The sequence below is a fragment of the Pristis pectinata genome, chromosome 6, assembly GCF_009764475.1.
Source record: "Pristis pectinata isolate sPriPec2 chromosome 6, sPriPec2.1.pri, whole genome shotgun sequence".
Lineage (NCBI taxonomy): Eukaryota > Metazoa > Chordata > Chondrichthyes > Rhinopristiformes > Pristidae > Pristis > Pristis pectinata.
The window spans coordinates 69991913-70013672 of NC_067410.1; the positions used below are offsets into that span (position 1 = coordinate 69991913).

The 21760-nt window shown below is 37.8% G+C and overlaps 2 protein-coding genes across 4 annotated transcripts in view; one reads left to right on the forward strand and one right to left on the reverse strand.

Moving 5' to 3' along the window:
* gigyf2 (GRB10 interacting GYF protein 2) overlaps positions 1 to 21760 on the reverse strand; it is a 107182-nt gene that overhangs the window by 69799 nt on the left and 15623 nt on the right. For all 3 annotated transcript variants that reach the window (XM_052017303.1, XM_052017301.1, XM_052017302.1), the window contains exons 6-8: positions 11993 to 12101; positions 8357 to 8397; positions 7680 to 7763 (exon numbers count right to left, since the gene is read on the reverse strand). In XM_052017303.1, the coding sequence (XP_051873263.1) occupies positions 7680 to 7763; positions 8357 to 8397; positions 11993 to 12101 (234 nt within the window). The remainder of the gene's footprint in view (positions 1 to 7679; positions 7764 to 8356; positions 8398 to 11992; positions 12102 to 21760) is intronic.
* On the forward strand, positions 855 to 2340 carry kcnj13 (potassium inwardly rectifying channel subfamily J member 13). The gene is given in 3 exon segments (XM_052017538.1): positions 855 to 1037; positions 1039 to 1333; positions 1727 to 2340. Coding segments are annotated over 3 exon segments (1092 nt in total).

A 21760-nucleotide genomic window follows, 5' to 3' on the forward strand; every position in this document is an offset into this window, starting at 1 on the left:
TCAACCACTAATCTGCATTTAAACGACAAAGCAAGTAAATTTGACCACTGTAACTAATTTAGTGAACAAAAACCAAGATTAGCAAACTAAAACACAATTACAAGTCAGGTCTGTTTTCCAGAAACTGAAAGTTATGAAAGTAAATGAAAAAAGCTTCACTAAACAAGAATATTTATTCCTTCCCCACTGGATTAAATACTCCCATGATGTTTTGTTTCCAAATTAAGTTCTGTTTAAATGAGCAAAAAGAGGGAATAAGCTTATCTACAAACTGGGCTGCACAATATATTCAAGTTTGTCATAGTTCAACTAATCCTCATACCATTTATGTATTGCACTGAATAATTGTTAAATTTCCATGTTTCAAAGTCTGAAGGCTCAGCCAAACTGATGTATGCAAAAAAGATAATATAAAAGGGAAAACTTCACTCAATCTGAACACTCAGCTACGATACTAATGTACACCATCCCAAACTTCTCAAAATGTAGAGAATTTGCAATAAAGTCATTTCTTACGTGTAGTGATTATTAACAAAAATTGCAATGAGAATTCCAAGGAGTTTGCAAATCCCTACCCTACAAAATAATCAACATGGTACAAAACTATCTGCTGATTTAATTAGAAACTGAAAGCAGCATGAGATCTCTCTTCGAGGATGGAGTTTGCTTGCTTAACAGTAAAAGACTAAAGGTTATTCAGTTAAAAGTTAAATGACTAATCCTGCAAATTGATAGCACACATGAGTAATTGCTAAAGACAAATACAGATAATGTGATGACAATTAAGTCTCCACTAGTTGCTAACACTAACATTCTGACAATATGTTCTGCAGCTACCCAACAGGGAGGAAACCATGGGCATCGTTTTTAACAACAGTGATGAAAAGGACGCTTCTCCACTTATAGGCCCACAGTACAAGAGAATTGTCACAAAGGATGGCCACAGTAATCTCAAGATAGAAGCCCTCCCTGGAAAAAGCATTGAACACCTAAGAGATATCTGGTCTATCTTGGTGGAAATGAGATGGCGCTGGATGTTTACTGACTTTCTCTGGAGCTTTTGTAGCTCACTGGCTCTTCTTTGCCTGCTTTTGGTATTTATTGGCATACACACACGGTGATTTAGAAGTATTAGATCATAACAATCCACCAGAAAACCATACCATCTGTGTGAAATATATTGACAGCTTCACCGCAGCTTTCTCGTTCTCGCTGGAAACTCAGCTTACAATTGGCTATGGAACCATGTACCCTGATGGTGACTGCCCAGCTGCCATTGCTCTCCTCGCAGTCCAAATGCTGTTGGGACTCATGGTGGAAGCTTTAATTACAGGTAATTACTTCTCAGAGAAAATCCAATTCAAGAAAAGTGCTGCATTGAATTTTATTATATATCAGCATAGTAGATTTTTGTGGTAGCCTCAGTAACAGAATTTGTCAGCAGCTATCAAAATATTTTAAAAAATTTTGGAGATGTGCAAGATACATTAGAGGTCTTAAAAAAAAATTCTAGCTTTAACAAAACGAAAGGAATCCTACTACATAGCACCTTAGAAACTCATATTGAATAATTTGAAAGCTTTAGCAGTCACTTCAACCTTGTGCCACAGAACAAAAAAATATTTACCCAAGTATGGAGCATAGATTATTGAAGTCATGATTTTAATACTCTTTTAATACTCGAGGAAGTTTATTAATAACAGTATGTTTGTTTTTTTTAAAACAGGTGCCTTTGTGGCAAAGATTGCCAAACCAAAACTTAGAGCAACTGCAATTAAATTCAGTTACTTTGCTACTGTAGCGCAACATGAAGGGGAACCATGCTTGATGTTCAGAGTAGCCAACATATGGCAAAGTCCATTAACAAATGTTAAAGTAACGGCCATTTTATATAAGGAGTACAAAACTCAACACCTTTATCAGACAAACATCGATTTTTGCATTGACCATTTGAACTCTAATAAATGCCCATACCTCATCTTTCCAGTAATGTTCTATCACACCATCAATCAACATAGTCCTCTCTATCCACTGATTCAAGGAAAGATGCCACCCTACTACGAGATAGTAATTTTTTTGTCAGCAGAACAGGAAGGTACTGGAGAGACTTGCCAGAAGAGAACCTCTTATATTCCTGAAGAAATCAAACTCAACCAACAGTTTGCTCCTGTGATAAGCTGCACTTTGAAAGGGTACTACAAAATTGATTTGGACAACTTTGACAAGACAATTCCAAGATTTCCTATGCTATTTAATACAAAGGATGCAAAGCAGAATGATTTTGTTGTCAACATCAGTGATCGTGCTGATACTATGATATTCCATGATAGTGCTGTCTGATTATTAATTCTGATAAAAACAAGGTCAACTGGAATATTCAATATCAAATTTCTGCAATTGTTAGAGAAAACTATACCATTTAAGATCTGAAAACTGAATAAGGTTTGAAGATTACATTATCCAAAACCAAATGCCTTGAATTACAATCCTAAAAAAAACCAATAATCTAAATCGTTCCAAGGACAAAAATGAAAAGCATAAAAGGTCACCAAGGAAGAAAATTTCAAATAACCTGCTTTGAAATACAAGACAACTTTGATACACAATTTATTTAACACAGTATCACCCAAGTTACTACTTTCAAGACTCCACTGGTCAGATTAGTGGTGCTTTATTGTGCATATGATACGAGTTGAACTGTGGCAAGAGACTCAAGAAATGAAAGAGATAGCTAACAAATCCAGTTTAAGCACAGAGTTAAAACCAGAGATCTATTTTAGTGTAGGACATAAATGCTGTCACAAATAAGGCACAGCTGAAGTATAAAATATGCATTCTTCAATAACATAGTTGAAAGCCGGACCTGAATAGTCATCTTAGTTATAAATGACAACTAATCAGTATATATTTTTTCTCAAGTTATCAGTTTTGGTGCAATCGTTTTAATGCTATAGCTAACTTAAAAAATGCCTAAAATCGTGAAATATTATTAAATTTCGAATCTTTAATACACAAGTTTAATTAAATAATGACATTCTAGCAAATAATCATTGTGCAACTTTTCAAATAGAAAGTTCAGCAGAGTATACAATACTGACACAGAATTGTGATTATACAACTCTTTTGCCTTGAATATTTTGAAGTAAGTTACATACTTAATAGTCTTAATGACTAAAATAGAATACAAAGAGCTTTGGTGGTACATATCACCTTTCAACTAGTCATGCACTTTAAGTCCCTCTCTATTCCACTTTCTCACTGCATATTTTACTTTGCATATAACCCAGAGTGTTCCTAGTTTCATACTAGCTGACAAGGAATTCAATTCCTCAACACCATCTTTTCTTTCCATTAGCATAAAACATTCAAACATGTCTGTCAATTACAGAAGGAATAGAAGCAAAAAGCTGCAGATGCTGGAAATCTGAAATAAGAACAGAAAATGCTATTCTGTATCTCACAGTTCCAACATTGTTTTTGTTTCTCTCTTCCTTGATCTCCCTCTATTTACACCTCCTCCAGACAGAATAGCTGTCCCTGACAAGCCTCAACAATTCTCTTTCTTGACACCAATCTATGTTATCCATCTTCTTTTGGTCTCTGATGCCTGTAGTACCCCTACAACAAAGTGACTGTCCCCTTTTCCTTTCAATACATTTGAAAAACTTCTAGGATATCCTTCCCCTTTAATGCAGTAATGAATCTTAATCAATTTATTGGAATGCCACCTCCTCTTTAACATCACTCCATGTCACACCTGAAGATTCCATACCCTGGAATGTTGAGTTACCACTCCTGCCTTTCTTTTGACCATGTCCTATGATAGCAACAACATCATATTCCCATCTGCCTTACCAGCAAGAATCCTTGCATAGATACAAATTAACCTTATATTCCGCCCATATGCCTTACCGCATCCATGTGTGCTCTACTTTTTGGACTGACTTTTTTTAAAAAAACCTGCAGATCCCCCTCACAAACTATACATCTACTCATGCCCCTGCCAAATTAGTTTAAACCCTCTCCAACAGTGCTAGCAAATCTCACCACAAGGATGTTGAGACCATTCAGGTTCAGGTGCAACCCATCCATTCTAGAGGTCCCATATCCCCCAAAAATGGTCTCAATAATCCAGAAATCTGGAGCATTCCCTCCTGCACCTGCCCTAAAGTCACACATTAATCTCACCTATCCTCCAATTCCTATTCACATGGCACATCCTTGGAAGTTCTACTCTTTAATCCTGTACTAAAATTATATTGGAATGAAGGCTAACGTATCATTTGTTTTCTTAATCGCTTGCTGTACCTGCAGGATAACTTTCAGAGATTAACATACAGGATGCCCAGATTCCTCTGAATACCAATACTTTTCAGACTCTTGCCTTTTCAAAAATAGTAGCAAACAAATAGAAAAACAAAGTAAAGTGGATGACTTCACATATTTTATGCAATACAATAAAACCTTGGCTACCCAGCAGACACCACACTTAATGCGCGCCAGTCAATCAAAGAATCGGCCCAGCCACTCACTCAGCACTGCACCTTCATCAGCCCATGCCCGTTTGCTTCCTTGGTCCGGCAGCAACCTTGACAGTCCTTGCGTGCCACTGAAATATTAGTTATTGGAGCCAGCTAGTTTTTAAAAGTGTCTGATAACCATGATATTGCATTATATTCTATCTGCCATGTCCTTGCCCATTCACTAAGCATCCCTCCATAAAGCCTCTCTGCCTCTTCTAAATAACTCAATGTCATCCAGCTCAGTACTATTCAACAGACCAGGTAGCATTGCCAGGGACAAACTGAACTGTGAAGAATCATTGACCTAAAACTCTATAATTCTGTTTCTCTTTCCATAGATGCTGCCTGACCTGCTAAGTATTTCTAGAATTTTAATTTCAGATTTCCAGCATCTATAGTATTTTGCTTTTCCATTACAAGTGTGCCACCGGCCAAAGCTGAAGCCTGCCATTTAACATCTGCAAAATAGAGGTCCTCTATTAATCTGCCTTCATTGAACAACACCACCTACTGACAATAAAGATCCATGATAAGATCTCTGTAAATATGAACCACTTCCCATATCTTGGGAGATGCATCAAGGGAAGATGTTTAAAAATCATGACCTGAAGAAAGCACAAACCTCATGGTCTACTCCACAGCAATGTTCCTTACACTCCTCCACACTCATGGGTCATAACCTACATGCAGTAGGCATCTCAAAGCAATAGAGATACAAACAACATTGTCTAAGCAGAATTGTCCAAATCCACTGGCAGGATAAGCAGACCAAATTCAGCATCTCCTCCCAGGCCAATATACCCAGCATCAGGGTCCTAAATACATTCAGTTGACTCTAGACCATATGGTTTGAATGTCTAACACCAGCCTCCTGAAACCGACATAATATTCCAAGCTCTATCAGAAGACATAATTCAAGGATAGTCTCAAAGCCTCCTTGAAAAATTGTAACATCCCTCTCAACTTGTGGGAATCCCCAGCTAAAAACAGAGGAGCAACATTTGAGATGACATTGAACATCGAGTCCATTGTCAAGAGTACAGGGTAACCCAATAGAGACACTGGAATGAGCACACCACTTCCCAAGATATCCACCTGCCCCACCTATGAGAGTCTGCATGTCAGAATCATACAGCATGGAAACAGGCCCTTCAGCCCAACTGGTCCATGCTGACCCATCCAGCTAGTCTAGGTGTTAGAATAGCCTCACCAGTCAGCTCAGAACCCACAGAATCGGAGTGGAAGTCATCCTTGCATCCAAAGGACTGTATAAGAAGAAACCATGCCAACTGTAAACTTAGCAGACAAATCATTACTCCAGTCAGCTTACAATGCTTATTTGTTGGTGGCATTGTTAAATTAGAATTCAACACTCCAGCTAAAGCCCCCTTAATCCCAGAAAGCTGAACACACATCCAGAAGCAGTATTTATTACAAGATTGGTAAGGAGTATCTCTACCCGAATCTTGATGAATAGTGCGTGCAGCACCTGCACTTCAGTAAAAACATCTTCAATGCCATCTCACGCAGCCACAAATTCAACTTCACAGCAGCTTTACTAATGGCCACCAAGGCAATGAATCATAATGCTTCAGTTTTCTTCAAGACTGGAACACAAGTTATTTGTTTATATTTTACAGTTTTGTCATCTATTGTTGCATTAGGGAGGTTTATGACATCCACTGTTCAGAGGATATTTCACCATCTCTTGCGAGAGAACAGCAGGTAGGACAAATATGCAGCTTTGTGAAGACTGCAAGTGTCCCCAGTGATTGCATACCTTGTGCAATCCACGGTAACCAGAAGGGATACCACTCCATTTGTGGAACATTACAAGTCCATGCTTAGTATCTTGGTTAATAGTCATGCCTTCATTCGGTAACATTCCACTGTGCCATCTGCTTCAGAACTACCACAACAAAGGTTCTCTGTTAACATGGACCTTAATTCTGATGCACAACTAACACCCACGTGCACATAATAAAAGCTACACCACCAGATGAACTGGATCATGAAACTGGCATGCTTAACCAATGATTCTGTTGCCTGGACCACTCTTGAGGCATGCATCATGGCAGATGTGTCGTCAACTGTGTACTGCACAACTTCCTATTATACTTTTCATCCTTCGTCATTAAAGTATTCTGTTGTGGAGTAAATGAAAAGGGGCCAAGGGAGAAGGAAAGCCTCTTTCTGCTAGGGCTGTCCATAACCAACTCATCCAACAGGATGAACATAGGCTAGTGGGAAGGGAAGGCATGAGTTGGAGGGAGATAGAATGCATTAAGGATTAAGTATGAAACTTCCTTCCCATCCCTACCACTGAATAATAGATTCTGTATTAGCAACTCTAATGATAGCCAGCACAATTTTCTCCATGGCAGTAAAATGATTCAGCTGCAGCCTCACAGTACAAAACAGGTGGAAGTGCTGTGTAAAGTACTTGGCTCATGTGCTTGTCATGATTGAAAACCTGTGAAGTAGTATGCAAGGTATCACCAAGTATGAGTGGGGTGAAATGAATTAATTGTACTTCATGTCTTGATCAACAGAGATTGTTGGTACTTGAGAGCTGGACCATGCTGCATTGAGTGATGTCAGAGGCCAATGGTTGGGATATGACATTTTATAATACATTCATTTACCTTGACCATGGTGTTAGTTGTGCATCAGAATCATTGAACAACTTGCGATATGGCCAGTTTTGAGGTTTGATTCCTGACAATAACCACTCCTGCTATCTTGTCCAACTAACAAAGCAATGTGTATCTGGAGGGTATCCTGGCTCCCTCTGGATACTGCAGATATCCTTTATTTCAAATACCAAAGCTTTCAGTTTCAACAATGGAGCATACTCTATGAGATCAGAATAAGCTCCAGAATGCCTGTAACATTTGCCACAACCACAGTACATGTCTCCTTGTAAAGGCTGGAAACTGCACTTAATGCTGGATAGCTTTCATTGGTATGGTCATCCACAGAATTGACACACATAATGAGCACAGATGTGCTACGATGAAACCAGGGACTTTATTCCATCAAGTTAGAGAGGCTTGCAGACAAATTCTAGCTTACACAAAAAAAAAGTTCACAAAGAGCTTCAGTTTCATTTCGGTGAAATTCATGGCATCGGTGATCTGCTTAACCCAAACATACCTGATTTTATAGGGAACCCAGAGGTTGAGAGGAAGTCACTTGGCGCACCCAGGTTGGAGTGTTGGTCCTTGGGATGATTCAATCCTTAAATAAAAATGTACAGAACTTTATCTATTTAATAAAAGTATGCATGTTTGAAAAACTTTTTTTGAGCTGATGTAACATATGGATTCAAATGTACTTATGCTGAAGGAAATTAAGGATATATTAGAAATATATTTTGAAGAATAGCTTCAAAACTTTAAAATTTCATATATTCTCACTCTATCATGACATTGAATCAAGGTTTGTGTTGGAAATATCTGCTACCAAAAAGGTGAATGCAAGTGCTCAGAAAAATATTTCACATTCTTTCCGCCTCATATGAGCGCAAACTAAGGGCAAAATAATGTACTGTTTAAACTCTTCATGCAGAAGGTCAATCCAGTTACCAAATTTGCTGTGAAAATTCCTATTATGTTAGCAACTAGAAACACCTCTCCAAAACCCAGCTTATGTGTTAACCTTCCAGCATTTACAAACATTTTAGATTAGATTTCAACTGAGGTTTTACAAGTGAAAGTCAATCTTTCACATTCAGTCTTAAGACCCTTAAGTGAATTACGCAGTTAAAATAGCATAAATCCTTCTGGAGTAATTCAAAGTTAATGAGTTAATACTTCAAATGCAAAACTGACCTGGGTCTTTTCGCCCTGGTTTTTCAAACCGTCGTTCTCCTCTATTAAAAAGTAAAAACAAATTAAATTTGTTGTAGCTAAGACCCAGAAGCAACAAGGAAGAGATAATTCAACATTAAACCCATTTTAGTAATCTGGTCTAATCTGAGAAGTGCCTTTTGTATACCAAAATCACTTTTTTAAACTTGTCTGGCATCTCCCATAAAGCATCTTAAGTCTATGTACAGGGATATTCCAAGGACCCATCTACAGATTCGTAAATATTTTCCTATAATCAATATCATTGTACAGTGATATACTTGTTAAAATCATAAGCAGTCACTTTGCTTTTCCATATTTATTGCATCTCCCATAATACTGCTAATGAGGAGTCTGCGAATATATAATTTTATGCATAATAGTTGGATTTAAGGAAAATGCAAAGCTTCTTCAGAGTTTAAAAGAAACAACCAATTTTGAAGTTTTTTTTGGTTGTTTCCAGCAAAGATGAAGCAACTATATAAAATGTAATGCAACTGAAAATATTTTCTGTGACAGAAAACAATGACGTGATAAATAGGTATTGATGTCATTGCCTGGATATGCTCTGAAAGTAATTAAATATCATAATTTATACTAAATGCACAATAAAAATATTAAGCTCAACACCAGCATTGGTTACTCTCCTTTGAAAAGAATCCTCTGATACTGTAATACTGAGATTGTTTTCAAAACTTGTTTTTCAATTTTTTTAGACTAGAATTTTGTAGCAATGAAGGAAAACAAAGAACTATGCAAATATAACATTTTAAACATCCTTTGGATATCCCATAGTATTTCACAGCTAATGCTGCGTTTTTTTTTGGAGGGTTGTCATTATTGCCATGTTAGGAAATTAAAATTAAAAACATACTTAATCTCAATATAAAAATATCCATGAAACTAGAACAGATATTAGGATGTTATCAAGATCAATCTTCAAGACATACATTAGCATTTCATTTCAAATGTTTACAAGGAATAAATAATTTTTTTAAAAATGCAGAAACTCAGTGACTTTACATTGCTGCAGTTTTTTTTAAAAATACATAGCTATCAGTTGAAATGTAAAAAAACAAGTTTGGAGTCTTATCTTTTTATAGCAGAACAAGAATAATACCCACTTTTATTCGAGGGTATTAAATTGCAGCACTCACCAAAATATATTACTTTAATGGGGAAATTTTCAAATCTACTTACTATTCCCTACAGTAATTCTTTTAAGTTAAATTCAGCATTACCATGTTAGAAATACAAATTTATAACTATTAAATTCAAGATACTGACAGAACTTAAGCTGCAAAAGCACACCCAAGATCTTTATGGACAAGTGGCCTCCAACTATAGCTGTATCTATAGTTCTAAGAGCTTCAAAACTAATACAAATTGTACAACTGATCTTTGAAATTACCTGAAATGAATCAGTGCTGTGGGACTTGTCAACAGCTATTTTCTCATTTTTGCAATAAGCCACTATCACCAGTAATAACATAATGAAATAAACAGGTTTTTTTATTATGAAGTTGATGAAAATCTTAACTTAGTTTTGGCCCATCTCTTTGGCTTGTAGAATACGTACTTTAATTTGCACATCTACATCAACATAATGTGCATTCTGCTCATCTACTCTGCGGGTTGGCATGTACTTACAATCCTCATTAGGAAAGAGAACAATGCCAGTAGTTGTAATTTAACTGCAATAATGGCACGTAGATCAGATCAACCTAAAAACAGTAAAACTGATTCCAGAAATAACATATTTAAAAAGATCAACCTACTGCTGTGTTACATGATAATACTCTTTAATTGCTGCATTTAACAATTTTGGCTCAAATTTTTGGATGGATTCTACAGAAAAAGTTCAAAGCTCTGAATGCTTGTGCATTTGAAGCTGCAGGGGAGTAAGTAGTCTGAGAAGCACTATTTACCCTAATTTGTAAATTTATTCTGATAATCCAATTAAGACACTTCTAAATTTTGTAAAAATATTTCACATTTCCCTAGCTGATGTAACCATTTCAATGCAGTCCAATGTATAGCCTGCTAAAATAAATACATATACAGTTCGATAAACAAAATTTAAAACTGCAGTCTCAATTTTACTCATTATAATATGCACTTCAGGCCAACAAATAAAGTTATCCTTTCACTCTGCGGTCATTAAATACACAGTATTTTTTAAAACTCCATGTTAACTTCTTGGATGCAGAGATCATTCTCAAGTTCCTCTAAGAAATAAAGACCAAACCTACTAATATTTAAATAAACCCTGCTGTAATATACAAAACATGACACTTGAATCTCAACTAAAGTTGTAGTTTTTGCTGTACCTCATAGATTACAACTGAACAGAGGAATACTGGATAGCTCTTTCCAAGAGTCACAGGTATAATAATGGCCTCCTGCAGCTCCTTATCATTCGGAGTTTAAATTAAGTGCTTCAACCCCATGATGTTAGGTTTGGGAGCTCTGTGTATATCTGCAGAATGGATTCCACTTTGGGCACCAATATCCAAAAAATACTTACGAATGCAAATATTGAACTTAAAACCACACGCTGAAGCACTGGATTTATGCAATATGAGAAACAGATTAAATATGGATACTCTGCACATTCCAAAATGTGGTTTTCCAGTACTATTTTAGGCACATCCATTTTCTGAATCTGCTATTGCATTAAGTATGACAGTGAAATAGAAGCCACACACTTCAAGATCATATTAAACACTAAGTAGCAATAAATTGCATTTATATTCTCTTTTAAACTAAGTATAGTCTGAAAACAATTGGAATAACTACACCTAAGCAAATTAATTTGCAAGCATAGATTGCCGCTAGTGTGTGTAGGTAAATAGTAGAATCTGGGGGGACTTGATGAGAATGTAGGGAGAATTTAAAAAAGTGAGATTAATGTAGGATTAGTGTAAATGGGTGACTGATAATCAGTGTGGACTTGGAGGGTTGAAGGGCCTGTTTCTGTCCTGAATCTGTCCATGATTCTATGACTGCTAGGAGAAAAAGATGGAACAAAAAACAAATTTATGGAACTAAGTTGGACTTGAGATGGTGGAAACAGTTCTGAAACAAAGGCAAGATAGACTTGCAACAGGGTAATGGAGGACACAACAAAGACTGAAGCAAACATGAAAACATTTAGTTATTATACCATTGAAAATACTAGCTTCCAGAGGATTAACTGAGTCGGAGAACAAAGGACTGCAGATGCTGGAATCTAGATGAAAAACACTATGATGCTGGAGGAACTCAGTAGGCTAGGCAGCATCCGTGGAGAAAAGCAGGCGGTCAACATTTCGGGTCAGGACAATTCTTCAGGACTAAAGATAGGAAAAGAGGAAGCCCAATATATAGGAGGGAAAAGCAGAGCAGTGATAGGTGGACAAAAGAGGGGAGGTGGGGTGGGCACAAGGTGGTGATAGGTAGGTGCAGGTAGGAGATAGTGATAGGCGGGTGGAGGGGAGGAGGGGAGAGCAGATCCACTGGGGGATGGGTCAAAGGTAAGGAGAGAAAAGAAAGGGGGTGGATAGAAAAAAAAGACAGGCTAGGAAAGGGAAGAAAAGAAGAGGCATGCCAAAGTAACATTTTAATATATCAACTCACCTTTCTTCCCAACTTTGCGATCTGTGCATTTCTCGAACCCCTCGACCAAAACCTACTTCACCTTCATCGAAACTTCTTTGGTAAAAACCACCTTCACCTCGTCCTCGACCTGAAGAAATTTTTTAAATAGAATTTAGGAATTTAAAATAATACAGAATTTTCTATCAAGTTTTGTGTTATGCCATCCAAGATATTTTTAAATACATTTCTCAATATTGTCAATTCTCTAGTAAATGCAGACTGGAAAAATATTAAGTATTGAATAGATATATTGCACAAAGAACTGCTGTAAACTGAGAAGTTCAACTGGGTGACAGGAACAGAATGCAGCCCTGATGGATGAAAAGATAGAAGTCCTGTTGATCAGAAAGGTATTGGATTAAATTTTAAATTTCCTCTAGTTCCCTGTGGACATGTACAACACAGCCCACAATATATAGCAAATTTTTAAAAAGATTTCAGAGAGATAGAAAATGAAACCATCGCACGTGCTATAGGAGATACTTGGAGAAAAAAAAAATCGGATCCGTATTCCCACGAATTTGCTAGTTTCTCAGATCAACAACTGAATCGCCCATATTCTGTTCCTGGTCTAAAACCAGGTTTCACTATTAATTCTTCAACGTACCAATGCCTACCTTAATTCAACTAAGGGCTGCATGATCACCAATCCATTTCTATTAAACCATATTCTATGAATAAAGTTTTCGCACTGTGATCTCACAAGATAATGCACATATCACCATGCAAAAACAAAAAGCCTTGACTCCCAAAGTCTCTCACAACCACACACTTAGAGAACCAACATGGAAGTAGGGGGCTAATGTAACACAAGATAGATATCTTTACATATTTAACACAGTTGCTCTCTCACTAACATTGGTTCCTTTGTTCCCAAACCAAATTTTGCACCACTATTATTCCCAGAGATACCAATCCCAATTTTTCTTCATTGAAGAGTTAAGGACATTCTCTCAGTAGCTGGAAATGGGTGGTATCACACTGGATCCTGTTGTGGGATTGCTTCAGTTCACAACATAAATTAACAACTTGGATAAAGGATTAGAAAGAAAGATGTTCATACAATACTAAATTAGGATGCACAGTACATATTTGCCATAGAAAAATATTTAACTTTGAATGGAGTAAGCTGGGAGAAGTGGAACAACAAAAGAATCTGGGATATAAATTTAGAGTGGCATTATGTGGACATGGAAAAAATGTTTATAGAATATTCCATTTTATGACCGGACAGAGGGTACAATCGACAAACGTGATGATGAATCTATATAAAATCTTCCGAAGACCATTTCTGCATTTGAACTCCACACTGCAAGATACTGAAGCAACAGAGAGATAGCAGATTTACTCAGAAGCAAATCTTGGCTTCCCAAATTCTCCCCTTAACAAACACTAATTTATCTAATGTTCTTACAATCACTTCTAGACCAGAAATGGTGCTACTTGGAGATCTTACTCCCACTTGCCTCAATCCTACTGGAGCACAGTCTTCTATTGTACCTGAAGATGATGCTTAAGACACAAAGTGCATTTATTCCCAAACTGTTGCACATTAAGCACTTAACATCAAACAAATACTGAGCAAGTGCAAAACTGATTCTGTGCATATTCACATCAGCTTTGGGGGGGGAAACAACGGGAATAACCATTATAGAACACCTCTGCTGGGAGTCAGTCATACAGAGATACAGCATGGAAACAGGCCTTTCAACTCATCTAGTCCACACCGACCATCAACCAGCCATTTATACTTATTTACATTAATCCTTTTTTTAAAATTCTCTCCACATTCTACCACTCACTTGCATACTAGTGGCAATTTACAGTGGCCAATTAACCTACCAACCTGCATGTCTTTAGATATGGGACAAAACAGGAGCACCATGCAGTCATATGGAAATGTGCAAACTCCACACCAACAGCACCCAAGGTCAGAATTAAATGTAGGACTCAAGCACTGTGAGGCAGCAGCTCTGCTAGCTGTCCAACAGTGCCACCCATTATAGTGCTTTAACCAGGAAATTAAACTAGACCTCCCAATGAACCACCAATTCAGTTGAATTATTCAGTGGAGTCAATTTTGGAATTATTCTGGAGCTCCAAATGGCTGTTTTGGATCTTCAGCTGGGCAGAGAGTAGGTCCCCTAATTTACAGATAGCAACCTTAAGATCCTCACTGAGAGGTGCAAGGAGGTGCTTTACACCAAGGGTGCCAAGAAGCACTTCATTTAAGTCCTCTATCCCTTCCACAACACAAGCATAAACAACGCAACACTGCACAGCCAGGAGAGAGGGAGTGGCAAGAGAGAGAAAAGCCACAAGTGGGTCATTGCAGACCTGAGACATATGCCACAAATTTCCATGACCTCTCTCATTTGGTCAAATATAGTGCCATTACCTGCAAATGTCACAATACTAACATTGTACCCACGTTCTTACACATCAGATTGCAAATTAATTTTCTATCTTACAGGAACACAGTTGCTTACCTCGCTGAAAAAATGGGCTCTCGCAATTGTGAGATTGTGTAGCACACAGCCCGAGACCAGTGCGGGTCAAACGTATAATTCACCTTCACTTACAGGTCCTTTCGCCTCCCCACACCTTCAAATGTATTGTAGGTTTTACTTTTATCAATATACATTTCCCATGAATACAGCTTTTCCCCTAGCTCTTCCATCACCACTAGTATGTTCTTTTGCCTTTATCAGTGGAGATTCACAGGAAATCTCACATGGCCAGGCTTCCCTTCCCTCTGTTGAAGTCGATCTCTGCAGCATGGAAGGAGATCGCTACATCACATATGCACTAGCTTCAGGTCCTTTCCTCAGCTGCCTGGCAGGACAACACACCCAGAAGGACAAGCATGATAAAAGAGGCCAGTAATTGGAGAATTAGTTTCTGCAATCTCTAACAGTTCATCAGTGTAATTTCCACTCATGGCCCTTCCAAGGTGACAAGGAGCTGTTTCCCCAACAAAACTGAACAAGCCTGTTCACCCACTTTAATATAGTGCTGCACATGGGTCCAAGGGAAAAACTGGTTCCTCATTTGCGTATGATCCCTGAACAGGCAAACATAATACAATTTAATCAGAAAGCTTCAAAAAGAGTACTGCATAGAAATTAATATCATCCATGCATGCACGATATCAAGTACTGCCCTTGAATAACTACTAGCAATTTTGAAATCTGTGCAAAAGATTTGTTTTGCAATGTTCTCAGGATGTGCACACTTAGAGATTTTCAATCACATGGTACATAAAAACAATATGCTACATGATCAAACGTTTAGCCCCAAGATGTGAAATTTTAAAAAAACTGCAGATTCTGAAAATCTGAAATAAAAAAAATTGCTGGAAAAAAGCTCAGCAGGTCAGGCAGCATTTGTGGAAAGAGAAACAAGAGACAACATTTCATGTCAAAGAGCCTTTGTTAGAAATAGGAAGGAGGGAAAAAAGCAAGTTAGCATCAAAAAAGCAAATTTTGGGTTAAAATATTAAAACCAATTCTCAAATAATTTTTGATCATTCAAATAAAACATGCCAACCAAAAATATCAAAAAGTTGTTTGAAATTCACCAAGCAAATCACCACAATCCTTTCTGCTATAATAGATTTAATGAAAATTATCAGCTGAAATACATTCGAAACATATTTAAATTATCAACATGAGAAAATGCAAAATTAATGCTCAATTTTGATAAGCAACACTAATGAGAAAAACACCTTATGACAGTTTTTTTAAAAATTCTGAGTAGGAGTTTCAATTGGCTTTAAAGCATGGGTTAAATACCAATTGAGAGAAAGTTCAAACACCAAGTCTGGTTCATCTTTCTGCCTTAAACTAAACAGATTAGCAGTGCAATTAAAAACAAGCAATTCCAAAAAAAGATATGTACTGGAGTATCATACTTCCTCCACAAAATTGTTTTTTCTTAGGCCACAAAACTTCTACATGCCCTCAGAATAAAGAAACATTGCACTCTATTTGCAAAATAGTAGAAAAATAAAGAGAAAAAGATGAGACTACATGCTTCGGCAATGCTATTTAAGGCAGGAATATGGAAACTTCCACTTGCTCCTCTGTTAGGTCTTAAGGGACAGGTAGATTCTTTAGATTTAGCTGTCACCCAAAACACAAAACCTCCTTATTAAAATTTCTAAAACTATATATGATAATAACTTCTTTTTAATGTTAATTTGTCGTCTTCTGTAACTTATTTGAATGATGACACCCAGTGGCATTATGTTAGTACTACATATGAAAAGTTTCATATACGTTCCATTGTGAGGAAGTGGAAAAGGGTCTTTGAGAAAAAAGTAGTAAAGATGATATTTTATGGGTATACACAGCTGGATGAGCATCTTAACCTTTCCTGTTGGTATCTTACTTTTCTTTAGATTTTCCATAATTATCCTGGAATTACTCGATGTCCTTAATAACTACCCATCAGGCTGTCATAACTAATCAGGCCAATTCTTACATTTTCCTTTATAGGAGGGAGGAAGAAATTATAGAACAGACATCAAGGTGTAAGCCAACATGAAAAAATGTTACAAAACAACAAATTATGGGAATCTAACACAGAAAAGATGAGTCTGGTGGGATATTGAAGATAATAGAGATGGGAATTAACATGCCCATTTCATAGAATCATGTGGAAAGTGTGACTAATAACTGAAAAATAAGTATTATAGTTCCACCACTCATAGTAGACATCATTTTGTCAATACTTTTTACCCGATGATTGTAATGCCCAGTAGAATGCAGCAGAATGAAAAAAATTAAGAATCATTTTAATCGCTTTTTTAAACTCCAAAACTACATGTGATCCATTAACCGCTTTAGACAAGACACTGATAAGCTATTTCAATTCTTACAGAAAGAAAATAGTTGCAGAAATGAATGTAATCATTCACTTTCTATTCGCAATTGAGTATGTGCTATTACGACAAATATAAGGAAATAATGGGTGCCTACTAGAATATTTATTCAACACAGCAAAGTATCCTGGTAATTTTTTTTGGAAATGAGTTCTAAAACGACACAAAGCCATCTGCTGGCAACTTTCTATTGGACTCAAAAGTTCAAGTACTCTCAAATTCTCTTGGAGCAATCAATGTGCATGAAAAGTAGAGTTAAATCAACAAGAACCTCGTGGTTCATATATCATTAGTTTAAAATAAGATATTGCTTAAGATTGTTTTCTTAAAGTATTTTTTTTGATGGTCGGACAATATAATCAAAGATTTCAAACGGATAAGCTGTTTCTGTGCAAAATAAGCAGCACAATTATTGCCTAGACACCAGATGGCATTACATCATTTTTTTTGGGCATACACAATTAAAATGAAAAATAAAGCTAAAAAAGACCAAAAGCTTACTGATAGTTGTATGGTCTGTGGTTTTCCTTCCAAGCACTTTGTGTATCTGATGAGCTAATGCACAGTGGGGGCAAAGCACAAGCAGTAGTGTCTAATAGCACAGTGATTTTCAAACCTTTTCATGCTGCGGCCACCCAGAACATGTCCTTGTTAGATGGCGGACCCCCCCAAAGCCCACAAAATCAAACAATCGATAATTCATGCATAGAACACTAAAATTACTGCACATAGGCCCCATTGAAATAGTGACTATTTCAATCACCGATAATTACCAGCGGTGCCTTTCAGTGTTCAGTTCAATGTGAAGGTTGTGCCTGTTTTGCACTGCAGAGTTTGTCCAAACGTGGTGGTATGTGCAATAAACGTACACGTACGTCATCCTCAATATTCAGTCTTGATCTGTATTTAGCTTTCATGGCAGTGACTACAGAAAATGTTATTTCGCACAAGTAAGTGGTTACAAACGGTAACAGAACATTGACGACTTTGCCGGACAGCAGTGGATACACCTGGGAACATGCTATCCAGAACGCCAACAGTGACATTCGGTTGAACTGCAAGCGCAAAGTCCTGTCAGATGACAGTTCAGCCAATTCTTCTTGTTCACGTCCAGTTAAATCAGTAAGCATGCATTCAAATGGATTTCGAATCCAATCAAACATGCTCGTGTTATTGTCGCCAAAATACTCATGGAAACAATGTGACAGCTGTTGAATATGGTTCAAAACTGTGCTCGCAATAGCCTCCTAGTCTCGTTCACTGTCAGAAAGTCAGCCAGCAATGGAAACATATCATAGACGCCTTGCTCACATCTTCCCTTCCAGATACGGAGTTTTTTCTGGAAGGCATTGATTTTGTCATGCGTTTTCAGAACATTTGAGCCAGGTCCTTGCAATGATAGATTTAAGCTGTTCAAAATGTTGAAAGTATCTGCAAGATAAGCTAATCTGGCAACCCACCTCTCATCTTTCAAGAACTGTGCCAATAATCCATTATGCTCATTTAGAAAAATGAGCAGTTCATCTCGCAATTCATATACACGCTGCACAATGCGGCCTCGTGACAGCCATCTGACTTCTGTATGTAGCAACAAATGCTTATGCTCGGCTTCCATTTCACGGAATATGTTTTCAAACAAATGATGACTGAGCGGCCTGGCTTTGATAAAGTTAACAATTTTAATGCACGTGGAAAACACATCCGCAAGATTTTCATCCATATCCTTTGCAGCCAAAGCCTCACAGTGAATCATGCAGTGGGTTGCTGCTACGTGTGGAGCTACTTCTTTCACTCATGCGACTAGATCCGACTTCCGTCCCGTCACTGCGGCAGCACCATCTGTGCATACTCCAATACACTGTGTCCACGCCAACGCCGATTGTACAAAAAAGTGTCAAGCACACGGAAAAGTTCTTCACCGGTTGTACGCCCTGGGAGAGCCTTGCAAAACAAAATGTCTTCCAAAGCCTCTCCTTCCCAGCAATATCTAACATAAACCAACAACTGCGCAGTACTGACATTAGTACTTTCATCAAGCTGAATCACAAATCTGACTTGCTGAAGACGTGCTATCAGCTGGCTCTGTATATCTTCTGCCATATCGCCAATTCTTCTGCTTACTGTGTTATCAGACAGTGGAATGGCTTTCAGTTTTTGACTGGATTCTTTTCCCAGTACAACTTCGCACATATCTACTGCTGCAGGCAGTATAAGCTCTTCTCCAACTGTGTGAGGCTTTCTGGAATGTGCTATTCATAATGCTATCAAATATGATGTGCGAAGAGCCTTCTCATTTACAATGGCGCAGGCTGTCATTTTGCCTGCTTGAGGTACACCTCCTTTTGCTGCTCAAAATATTCCTTCGGCTTACTGGCAATATCTGGATGCACTGTTGTTAAATGGCGCTTCAATTTCACTGGTTTCATTGCATTGTTGGACAGTGTTTGCAAACACACAACACAGAGAGGTTGGTCCGCATTTGTCCCCACTGCGATGAAGCCATGAAATGTATTCTGGATCGTACTTGCATTTTCTCTTTCAGTCACCCTTATCCCCTTCGTCATCAGAATCTTCCGGTTTCTGGTCAGCTTTCCTCTTCAGAAATTTCTCTATACTCAGCAATACACGCTGGACAGTTTAATTACTATTACTGATAAATAAAATTATCAAAACTAATCTAAAATTTACACGCTTGCGCACTTTTCGTTTAACAGTGACGTCACTGTGGCGTAAATGCACGGTAAGTAAGCAATATTATTAAGGCACACCAACAATGTCACTCAGTCTCGCTAACACTACAGTGCACAACAGAATAGTAGTGAGTAGTGAACACTACTGACTACACAAATCGAATATTAAGTGGCAGCTTACCAGAAGGGAACACCGAAGTCTCTAAGATTGTCGCTTATAGCAGATAGAATAGATATGGCCAATCTTCTGAATAGTGGAAAACTGGAGCAAGCAAGTAAGCTACGTCTTTCTAACTGGTCGCTTTTCCATTTTTTTCTTGGCTTACTCGTGGACCCCCTGGCAACCCGCCGCGGATCCCCAGGGGTCCACGGACCACAGGTTGAAAACCTCTGTAATAGCGCATACCTGGACCCTACTTCAAGGATTTTCATGTCAGCTGAGCAAACTCTACCCATCCAAGTCCTGACACAATTATTCCCTACCCACTCCCCAGGCCCCTTCCCAGCCACAAGCATCCTCAATCACTACGTGACAAGGTTAGCCTTGCGTGGTACCTTTGTGCTCCGCAACTGTGAAACAGGCAAAGGAATTGCTGTTCCTCGACACATGCTACTGAATTTTCTAGCAACATCCCATCAAAAAAATTGGTTCATCAACCACACACCAACAGCTTAACATTCCTAAACCTGCAGTGTTCAATTTTTGAGCAAATAACCAACAACTTTGAAATTGACATGGATACAAATGGATAATGAGCTTTTTGGTTGAATTACCATCTGTCTACTTTAATCATGGTCATCTTAAATGGTAGGAACCATGATGTAATTCAGGCATTAAATATTAAGAGTTAAACATAACCAGCTGCCAAGTTACAATTAAAATTAACCAGTAAACAGAAAGGTAAACAACCTTTCTGGCCTGAGACAGCAGATCTCTTGATGACAAGAGTGAGAGAGAATCAAAATAACAAAGACAGCTGATATACAATAGAGATTACAAGAAAACTTGTTTATAATGTCCTACAATTTCCTGCAATTTGGAGAGCTCCTCATTCAATAGTCTGTGAAGAACAAATAATTAAGAATGGCAATAGTACACTGGTGCAGCCTAACCCTTTCACTGTACTAGTGTGGTAACGCTCCCCCCACCCCCAATCCTAGCTATGAACTTGCTTCTCTCCCATCTTTCATTTTCTAGATCAACCTATCCTTGAGACTTACCTTAATCCTATCCCCACAAAATCATTATCACCAAACCTCCCTTCCTGGTATTTATGATGGCTGATTTTGTTCATGAGTTTCTCTCCTTCAAATATTCCATCAACCCACATTAGAAAAAAAGAGGCATTGACTACCTCATTCCTTGTAAAATTATGATCCTATTTCCAAGCTCCCTTTTCTCTCCGAAGTCCTTGAATGTGTTGCAGCTTCCCAAGAACTCTCACCCATATTATCAAGAACTGCTTGATTGAATCTTCCCAGTTAGGCTTACACCTATGCCACAATACCAAAGCAGCTCTTACCAGAGTCATGAATGACACTGAGTGATCATGTCAAAGCTAATCTATTCTTTCTCATCCTTCTCAAACATGTTCTGTCTGCAATTCCATTGAACACAATATCCCCCCCTTCAACCCCTTCCCACCATCATCCAGCTGGGTGTGACTGCACTCATCTGACCATCTAATTGTTGCCACAGAAATCCAGAAGTGGCCTCTCTTTCTTCAAAGTGTAACCTCTGGTCATCCAATCCTTGGACCTATTCCTAATCCATATCCTGTTCTCCATCAACATTATATAACATTATGTTCAACCTCAAAATGTCTCCAAATTGTCAAATATCACATTTGACATAACATGGTATACAAAAAAAAATCTTCCAAATGAATATTGGGAAGCGCAAACTACTGTCTCTGGTCCACATCACTAACGTCATTCTTTGCCATGGCATTTACTATTAACCAGATTTGTTTGTCATCTGATACCAAGATAAGCTTCAGAATAATACTTGTGCCATTAAGATTGCTTGTTTCCACCTCTGTAATAAGGCTCAACTACACCCGAAACTCTCATCTCTAACTTGGTTAGTTCTCAACTATTCTAATACATTTCTACTCAGCCTCTTTTATTCCACCTTCCATAAACTTTCCACTCAAAACTCTGCTGCCTGTA